This window comes from Schistocerca piceifrons, chromosome 1 (assembly GCF_021461385.2).
Source record: "Schistocerca piceifrons isolate TAMUIC-IGC-003096 chromosome 1, iqSchPice1.1, whole genome shotgun sequence".
NCBI classification, from domain to species: Eukaryota; Metazoa; Arthropoda; class Insecta; order Orthoptera; family Acrididae; genus Schistocerca; species Schistocerca piceifrons.
The window spans coordinates 1,199,945,586-1,199,955,934 of NC_060138.1; the positions used below are offsets into that span (position 1 = coordinate 1,199,945,586).

Consider the following 10,349-nt stretch of genomic DNA (forward strand, 5'->3'; position numbering starts at 1 on the left):
ATGCCAACGTTGTTCTTTTCATACAACGGAAAATCCAGGATGGAATGTAACAATACCAGAGAAGGAAAGTTGCTACTCACCATATAGCAGAGATGCCGAGTCGCGATAGGCACAAGAAAAAGATTCATGCAATCATAGCTTTCGGCCATTAAGGTCTTTGTCAGCAGTAAACACACATGCACACACACACTCATGCAAACGCAACTTGCACACACGTCTGCAGTCTCAGAGAGATGAAACTACATTCTGAGCAGCAACACCAGTGCATGATGGGAGTGTCGACTGGGTGGGGATAAGGAGGAGGCTGGGGCATGGATGGGGAGCGATAGTGTGGTTGGAGTGGTGGACTTTGTAAGCGTTGCAGTTTAGACGGAGGGCAGGAGAGAAGGTGCAGAGGTGGGAGGGGGTGAGTAGTCGAAAGGAGGGAAATAAAAATAAAAAGAAATTAAAAGACTGGAAGGAGTGCAATGACAGCTGTGTAGTGCTGGAATGGGAACAGGGAGGGGGCTGGATGGGTGAGGACAGTGACTAACGAAGGTTGAGGTCAGGAGGGTTACGGGAACGTAGAATGTATTGCAGGGAAATTTCCCACCTGGGCAATTCAGAAAAGGTGGTGTTGGTGGGAAGGCTCCATATGGCACAGGCTGTGTAGCAGTCATTAGGTGAGGGGTATCGTGTTTGGCAGCGTGTTCAGCAACAGGGAGGTCCACTTGTTTTTTGGCTTCAGTCTGTCTGTGGTCATTCATGCGGACAGACAGCTTGTTGGTTGTCCTACATTGAATGCAGCACAGTGGTTGCATCTTAGCTTGTAAGTCACATTACTGGTTTCACAGGTAGTCCTGCCTTTGATGGGATAGGTGATGTTAGTGACCGGACTGGAGTAGGTGGTGGTAGGAGGATGTATGGGACAGGTCTTGCATGTAGGTCTATTACAGGGGTATGAGGCAGGAGGTAAGTGTTTGGGAGCAGGGCTTGTGTAATGATGGACGAGTATATTGTGTATGTTCTTTGGACGGTGGAATACCATGGTAGGAGGGGTGGGAAGTACAGTAGGTAGGACACTTCTCATTTCAGGGCACAACACGAGGTAATCGAAACCCTGGCGGGGAATGTAATTTAGTTGCTCCAGTCCTGGATGGTACTGAGTTACGAGGGGAATGCTCCTCTGTGGCCGGACTGTGGGACTTGGGAGGTGGTGGGAGACTGGAAAGACAAGGCACGGGTGATTTGTTTTTGTACAAGGATGGAAGGATAATTACTGTCAGTGAAGGCTTCAGTGAGACCCTCGGTATATTTAGAGAAGGACTGCTCGTCACGACTACCGGTGGCTAGGCTGTACAGCTAAAAATCCAGAATCCTAAACCCCTCAACTGGTTCAGATTTATTGATGACATCTTTGCTATCTGGATTGAAGTTGAGGACACCTTATTCACCTCCCTCCAGAACCTCAACAACCAACAAGCTGTCTGCTCGCATGAACGGCCACCGACAAACTGTAACCAAAAAACAAGTGGACCTCCCTGTTGCTGAACACGCTGCCAAACATGATACCCCTCATCTCAGTGACTGCTTCACAGCCTGTGCCATGTGGAGCCTTCCCACCAACACCAGCTTTTCTGAATTGTGCAGGTGGGAACTTTCCCTGCAATACATCCTACATTCCCGAACCTCCTGACCTCAACCTTCGTTAGTCACTGTCCTCACCCATCCAGCCCCCTCCTCGTTCCCATTCCAGCACTACACTGCTGTCATTTCACTGCCACACCCAGTCTTTTAATTTATTTTTGTTTCTTTCCTTTCTGCTACTTACCCCCTCCCCCCTCCGCACCTTCTCTTCTGCCCTCCATGTGAACTTCAACACTGCACTGTCCGCCACTTCTACCATACTATCCCTCCCCTTCCCTGCCCTAGCCTCCTCCTTACCCCCACCGAGTCGCTACTCCCATCATGCACTGGTGCTGCTCGCAGTGTAGTTTCAGCTCTCTGAGACTGCAGACGTGTGTGCAAGTTGCGTTTGCGTGTGTGTGTGTGTGTGTGTGTGTGTGTGTGTGTGTGTGTGTGTGTGTGTCTACTGGTGACAAAGTCCTTAATGGCAGAAAGCTATGATTGTGTGAATCTTTTTCTTGTGCCTATCGCGACTCAGCATCTCCAACCTTGTTCTTTTTCAGCTAACGCAAGTTTCAACCAACCAACAATGAAGTATGATAGGGCTCAGTTATAGTTTTGCCTTTTCCCAAATAATCTATGAGATTTATCCCTGGGGAATCCCAAAGAACAGAGGCCATCACCTTACCTGGTAACAAAATGGTCGTTGTGTTCTTTGGTGCGCTTTCACCAGCTTTTGTCTCCATTTTTTTGACTCAGGTGTGTAATAATGAACCCAAGTTTCATCAACAGTCTTGCAAACTGTGATTAAACATTGCCAGAGATTGTGTTGAAATGTTGTGCTGGATGCACATTTGGTTGACTGAGCAATCGCAGCACCCACCTTGCACATAGGTTCTTCATAGCCATTTCTCTGTGCAGGATATTATGCATCACTCATTTGAGATGCCTACAATCTTAGCAATCTCACCAATGTTTATTTGTCAGTCTTGCATTATCATATCATGGATTTTGTCAACGATTTCCCTTTTGGTGACATCGGTTGGATGGCTGGAGTGCTCTTCATCTTCAGTGCTTGTCCAATCACATTTAAATTCATTAATCCAAAAGTAGATAAGTAAATTGTCTTCAGTGATGGTACAGAGACCACGTGTGAACTACATCCAGTTACCTTTAGATTTGTGTGGCAGCCCAACCCTTCAAATGAAAATCTTTAATAACAGCACAAAACTCTGTTTTCTCCATTTTCAATCGCCGTCAACACACTAACCAGTTCAGATAGTTGTCAACAGTGAACTGTATGATACATATTGATGAAATTCTTTATACAATCCTTGGAATAATGAAGCTTAACAACCGTAATAGCACAACAAAAATATTCCAGACTTATCTGATCACCCTCAAGCTGGTCGCTGGGTGACAACGTAGATGTCTTCTCCTTATTCCTCTCTTTATTTATTTCTTTCTTTCTTTCTTTCTCCTCCCATTCCCCCTCTTGAACGAGAACATTGCCCCTGAAACATTATGTACATTAATGCAATGACTTGGCATGGCATATGTGAATATGACTGAATTGGACCTAATCTTTAGAAGTGAAAGGGCTTACTATTGTTGGAACACTAATGATTGACACAACAGAATTGGGTCAATACTAAAATTACAGGGAAGCCCCAAATATCCTCCTCAGATGGGGTGAGGCTTGCAGCCATTTTGCTTGATAAAAACTATTGCATCAATAGAACAGCACGCATGTACCAAGATGGATGGAGAAATGTGTGGTATATATTTTATGCAGTGGCCAGCATCAATGGAAAGCTTCATTTTGTTTCCTGTAGAGAATAAAAGGATTTTTAAAGTGGAACAATGGAAACTCTAGGTAGGAAAACCAGCAACATAAGACATGTTACATTGCAGACAGGCACAATTAAGACACTTAGATAAATGCTGCACTGATTGCTACTGTCCTGCAGCAGCACTGCTCAGTCACTGCTGGATTACTGGTTAAACATATCAGCTCGGGCATTCCGGCCCAAGCTGCTGGAGTTGGCAGTCATGTGTGCATGAGATGTGCTTACTTGTGCAGATGTATGTTGTGTGTTTCTCTCGTGCTGATGAAGGCTGTGGCCAAAAGCTTTATGCAATTGTCTTTTAACTGTTCCTGTCTGCAACTTAAACATGTCTTCTTTATGTTAATTAGCAGTCTATATTTTCCTCCAATATTGATTTTTAACATGGATTTTTTATGTGCCCATTTGATAGATCAGTCCCAAAGTAGTCTAGTGTCAATGAAAAACCAGTACTACAGCAATGAGTTGCATGCCCAGGGTTGCCACAAGTTCTGGAAATATGGTAATTTTAAATGTGTCAGGGAAATATGAGGGAAATTTGAAAAAAAAAAAAATTTGTTTACTGAGATGTCATGCATTGTCGCTGGCTGTGCGCAGCTGAATACGTGCCCTGCTTCCCTACTCCCTCATTCATACTGCTTCTCCCCTTCCTACCACTCCACTTAGCTTGCAGTAGTGCTGTCACCACTTCTTACCACTAGCCTTAGCAGCTGCCGACAAGAGCAGAGAGGTGTGAGGAGTGGTTTGTTTGGATCTGATTCTCAGAGATTGTTGACGCAGTGGCTGGAGACGGCAGTCGTGTGCATGAGTTGTGCCTGAGTGGTTGTATGAATGTGTGTGTGCTCTCGTTTTGTGACAAAGGCTATGGCCGAAAATTTAGTTGTGACATTGTGATTCTTTTCTGCGTATCTGTCTGTGGCTCAGCTATCATCTTTATGGTGAGTTGCTACCTATCATCATTAGTATTGATTCTCAGAGTATTTACGCAAGTTATCTATTGCGTAGATTGATCACTGCTGTCTCATTTCAACAACATGATGTCTGTGACATGTGAATAGCTGGCTCCATGAGTGGATTGCTGTGAGGGGTCAGAACCACAGGCCATTTCTATGGGTATCTCTAACTGATTGGGCCTGCCAATCTGAAGCCCATCGTTTTCCACTAACGTGCGGCCCCTGCCCGTCAGATCTAGTCTCACTTATCTGCCCCCAGCCCGAGTATGTTTGTGTGTGGCATAATGTGGCGGATTTTCACAGTTTATCCGTGGACCCAGGACTGCGGTGCTCCTCAGCAGGCCAGAGGCCACAGGCGATGAATTTCAGGAATTGCAAGTGCGACACTTTATAGACATTTAATTTCTTGTAGTACATTTTGGCACTTCAAAAGTAGTTTGTATGTTAGAAAGTATGGACAATAAGTACACAAAAATTATGGCAGTCCCTGGCAATTTGTACGCTCTGTACGCATATATTTCTCGAAAGAAAAATCCTGTAAAATAATAGACATAACACAGTGGGTAATAACCATGAACATAGTAGAACCAACATTTTATTGGCAGTCACTTATAGTGTTGGTTTAACACAAGTCTTCCCTGCCTTATACATTTCTTTCAAGACACCTACTTTTTTCTTTTTTGCTCACACAGGGGACAAATACAGAAGTCCTTACACTTTTTTGTCAACTTATGTCTTTACTTACCCTGAGATCTCAAAATTTGTCAGGGTACAATGGTAAAACTTGTCAGGAGAGCCAGAAGCTTCATTCAGGCCCACTGTTCTCATTCCAAGAGCTTCAGCTACCGATAATGACATTTTCGTCAGCAGTGCGGTATCTCCATTGCTCAGATTATCATATAATAATGTGTACTTCACTCTAGTTTACCGAGTATTTGCATGTTATCTGCACGCAAACAAATACTCTCTTCTTCACCATTGTGAAGCTGTTCACACATAGTTGCGATTATGAATGAACTGTCTTGAATGTTAAATATGGGAATATATTTTGTCCTCCACAGTACCTTTTTATGTTTAATTTTTTGCAACAGTTAGTGTGGAATGCACACATTTGTTGCAATATGAATTTCATTTTATTGCCAGAAAAACCCTGATTTTATTGTATGCTCAACATTTGGAGCAAACATTGTTGCATACATTTCAGGACTGATTTATTTTAACCCACTGGAGGCTTGTAATCGTTCTCATTTTTCTTGGTCAGAAAAATCAAAGCTAAATGCGAAAGTAGCAGTGAAATTTGCATCTACACAAGTCATCTTCTTGTGAGGGGGAAAACAGGGAAAAACTTAGCCATGATGGTAAATGACATTTTTTTCTTTCAGTGAAACATTTTAGTTTGCACCAGAAACAAAGCCTAAAACAATAGCTAAAGTACATATTGTCCAAAATCAGTTTACTCATTTTTAACTATATGGACAACCTAATTATTTGTAATTTGTCTGCTTTCTTTCTAGATCTGAAATTAAAATGAACTGGCTTCAAAGAAGATTGATTCAACCTGTACAACAACTCTACCCGGCTTTGCAGCTGACAGTTGTCAGATATAGATACCATGCCGAAAAGGTAGATCAGGGTCCTCTGAAAAGAAGATACGGATATAAAGAGAAAATCCTGCAGAAAGGAACATTACCTCATGTTGATGGCAGGAGGCTTCCAATGCCTGAATACAAACCAAAAAATGCCTGGAGCGAGAGACGAGCATTATTTGGTCAAAATGATTATATAGATATTCTTGGAAATGAGAAACTTCATCCAACAAGGATCTTGTACAATGTTCCGTCTTGGCTACGTGGTGTTAGTGGGAATGAATATCGAATTTTGCTTCGAAAGAGGAAAATGCTGCAGCGTGGTATTTTTCCAATTGCAAGACCAACAAAGTGGTATGAATTGGAGAAAAGAATACGATACTTGTATAGATTTATGAACAGAAAAACAAAAACGTATGCTTCAAATAGTTGATCTTGTGCTGTATTTACTGTATTTCAGATTATGTATTTGTGCGTAACAGTCTAGCATGACAGTATTCTGAGACATACTGCATTAAAAAATGTTAATACTTACAAGTTAATTATGATACTGTTGTAAACTTCATTATCCTCTGAATAACAATGCATACAGTAGCAGTATTTGTTGTGTATTGGGAGAATAATTCTTGTACATTACACCTAAATAAATAATGTGTGCTGTTGTTAGCTGCTGGGTTTTTCATATTGCTGTACAGACATTTTGTGTCATAGTTTACATTTGATGATTGTACTTTTCCTTGAGTGCCACGCAGTGAGTATCAGAATTTTGCAGCTGTGAATGAAAAATTTATGAATTTTGGCATAGCCAAAGTGAATGAGTTGCAAGCTTGGTTAAATCTGTACTAGCTTTTTCACTGAAATGAAGAGGACTTTAACTAAAGAGTGTCCTGCTAAAATCATAAGTTATTTGAAATATGGCCTACATGGTTTACATCTTGCAGTGCCTTAACTATCTTCATTGCTTTCTTCTGCCACTTTTTTTAACAGTGCGAGTATTTTTGGACAACATATTCACTGTAATAAATGTGAACGGAAGAAAGTGCCGTGTGAAACCAGTTGTGTACCAGTTATAAGTTTTAATTTAATCAATAATGAAATTGCTTTATATAGCTTGACACAGAAATGTTCTTCCATTTTTAAAAAACTTCATTGTCCAGAGCTGATAATAAATACTACTTTATGACAACTGGGTTCAGTCTGCAATTTTCATCAGTTATCATAAGACATTTAAAAAGTTTACATGGTGATATAAAATCTATGGTGTTAGATAGCATAAAAATCCATCATAAGTCACTGTTGTCTAGTAGTAAAAAAATTACACTTTCAATAATAAAATGCATCATTAACAGTTGAAATATGAGAGAGATTGTCACAGAAATGATACAGGATTTGGGCTGGACAGAATTACAAGAAAGACATTTTTTGTTGTAATGGAGTCTTCTCACGAAATTCCAATCACCAACTTTCTTCTCCGAATGTGAAAATATTTTGCTGACACCAACCTACAGAGGGAGAAATGATCACCAATATAAAATAGGGAAATCAGAGCTCTTTCCACGCGCTATACGAAATTGGAATAATAGGGAATTGTGAAGGTGGTTTGATGAACCCTCTGCTAGGCACTTAAATGTGATTTACAGAGTATCCCTGTAGATGTGGACAGTGACTTAGGTGGATTTTATGCTGTTGGACACCATAGGTTTCGTGCTATTGTGTAAGCTGTTGTTTTAAATGTCTTAAGGTAGCTGATGACCGAAACTGGTTGTAATAAAGATGTATGTATTATCAGCTCTTAGTGGTGGATTAAGACTTTTTAAAAATATTTCCAAGCTGTGGGATACCACCTCAGTTGTAATAGATCATAATTGTACATGAAAATTTTTTCTTCTTCCTCTGCGGCAAATCCATTAATGGATGTTAGCGATCACATTTGCCCACTCTTCTCTCTTTTCCACTATGGATCAAGTCCCCCACATTTCTTATTCCTGTCAACTGTGTGACATTGTGGAGCCATGACGTCGTCGTAACAATTCCTCTCTTGCCTTCAATATTCCCCTTGATTATCATTTGAGGAAAGTGATACTTTTCATTTCATATCACATGACCTAAGTAAGCTGTTTTCATATGTTTGTGTTTAGCAATTCTCAGTCTCTTTTTACTATTCTCAAGATCCCTTCATTTCTTTTCCTTGCTGTCCATGGAATTTTAAGGATTCTGTGATATAATCATGTCTCTCGAGTGCTTCCTACTTGTTCATAGTGTTTTCTACCTTCAGCATCCAACTTTCCACACTACACAGAAGTATTGACCACACATAGCTCTTTATAAATCTAATTCTGAGATTAAGATCAAAGTCAGTGCTTGTAAACACTTTGCTAAATTTCATGAATGCACTGCGGGCATTTTCTATTCTTCATCTGATTTCCATGTCGACAACCAATTTTCGCATAACCACATCTCTTAAGTATATGATTCTATTATCCCTTTCTATGGGCTAGTTTTTATGCATTAGTTCTACATTTCTGTGTTCATTAGAATCATGAGAGACTACCATAAATTTTGTCCTTTTGGTGTTTGTACTGAGGCCCATAGTCCTACTGAATTCTCCTACTGCAGTAATAAAGTCTTGTAGGTTGTGTTCATCTTATTAGCAATTAGGACTGTGCTATTCGCATGTCTTATGTTGTTAATCCAAACCCCATTTACTATTATAACCATCCCACGGTCTTAAAGTGCCTCCTGGAATATATGTTCTGAGTACAGATTAAAGAGGAGTGGTGAGAGCACGCATCCTTGTCTAACTCGTCTACAGATTCTTTGTGCTTCTGGAGCTTTTGATTCCAATAAATATTTTCTGTGCGGTGAATATCTTTCCCATCTATGTCAAGTCTTCTCAAAATTTGTACAAGTTTATGGTGTTTCACTCTGTCGAATGTTTTTTTAAATCTATGAAGCACAGCATTATCTCCTTCCTCTGACTGTAGCACTTATGAACCAATAATTGAATCGTGACCAATGATTCCCTCATACCTAGACCATCGTCTCACTTCTGAAACAATACTTGAGTTGTGGTCAATGCTTCCCTCATACTTAGACCCCGTCTAAATCCAAACTGTGAAGATCCCATCTCCCTTTCACACTTCACAGTGATTCTATATTAAATGTTCTTTAGAAATTGTTTTAGGTTATGGCTCATTAGGCTAATTAGTTTGTAATTTCTGCATTTTGTTGCATTGGTCTTCTTGGTCGAAGATGACTACAGCCATTTGTCAGCAAACGTAACTGTATTATAAAAGTGATTAAACGCTCTTCGGAAAACTAAGATACTGTTATCTGATAGTTTCAGCATTTGATCTGAACCGACTGCTTCCCTATCCTTCGCTGTTCCTATTGCTCTTCCAGTTTTGACAATTGGGATGGCAGGACCCGATAGACCCTCGTCAACTTTATTTTCTGTTTCAGGTTTTTCATCTGCAAAAAAATTGTTAATCTAGTCCTCCCAGATAGTTTTCTTTTGCTGATTGTCCTGTGCTATTTCTCCTTGGTCGTTTTCTATATTTGAGAAGGTTTTTTATGTTACGTACCAGCCATTTCCTTTATCTTCTTGTGTTGCTGATCTTATCTCTTTTCTGCATGTCTGGGTTTCTTTTGTTTTTATGTTGTCTTCTTTTTTCAAATAATGCCAAAATTTTGTCTGTGGTCCAAATTTTCTTTTATGTTTTCTGCTTGTAACCTATTTCACTCTCTGCAACGTCTGTCGCAATTTTTTCTATTTCCTCTCATACATTGTTTATGTCTGTTCCCTCTTCTAGTTGCAGCTTGACTGTACCTGTAATTCTTTCACTGATTTTTGTTGTTACCCTATTTTTGATACCTTCATTTTTAAGTCAAGCATTTTCTGTTTTTCACTGTTGCGTATGTCTCTTGTCATTTGTAATTTTTATGTGTATTTCTGCTACTAGTACGACATGGTCTGAGGGAACACTGGCTCTCATATATGTGCATACCCTCGCGTTACTGGGGTTTCAAAGCATTTATTAAACAGTGTGTAATCTATTTTATTCTGCCCTATATTGTCAGGGCGATCAGCTGGAGCTCTCAATGTCTACAGATGTGTAGGTGGTGAGTTAAACCAAGTGTTTGTTACCTTCATCTTTTCCTCTTGACAAAACTGATAAAGCTGTTCACCTCGATCATTACGTATTCCTAGTCCAAGTGGACTGACTAGTTCTTGATATCTTTCTTCTCCAATTTTTGAGTTAAAATCACTCAGTATTAAGTTTATTTCGTGTTCTTTTACCAGTTCAAGCTGTTGTTTCAGTTCCTCATGGAATACCTCAATTTCATCTTCAGCTGAA

General features: G+C 40.2%; 1 protein-coding gene across 1 annotated transcript in view; it reads left to right on the forward strand.

The window, feature by feature from the left end:
• LOC124779288 (39S ribosomal protein L51, mitochondrial) overlaps nt 1-6,424 on the forward strand; it is a 58,892-nt gene extending 52,468 nt beyond the window's left edge. Inside the window, exon 2 of the mRNA XM_047253701.1 lies at nt 5,993-6,424. Within this exon, the coding sequence (XP_047109657.1) occupies nt 5,993-6,424 (432 nt within the window). The remainder of the gene's footprint in view (nt 1-5,992) is intronic.
• Nucleotides 6,425-10,349: the final 3,925 nt, after the last annotated feature.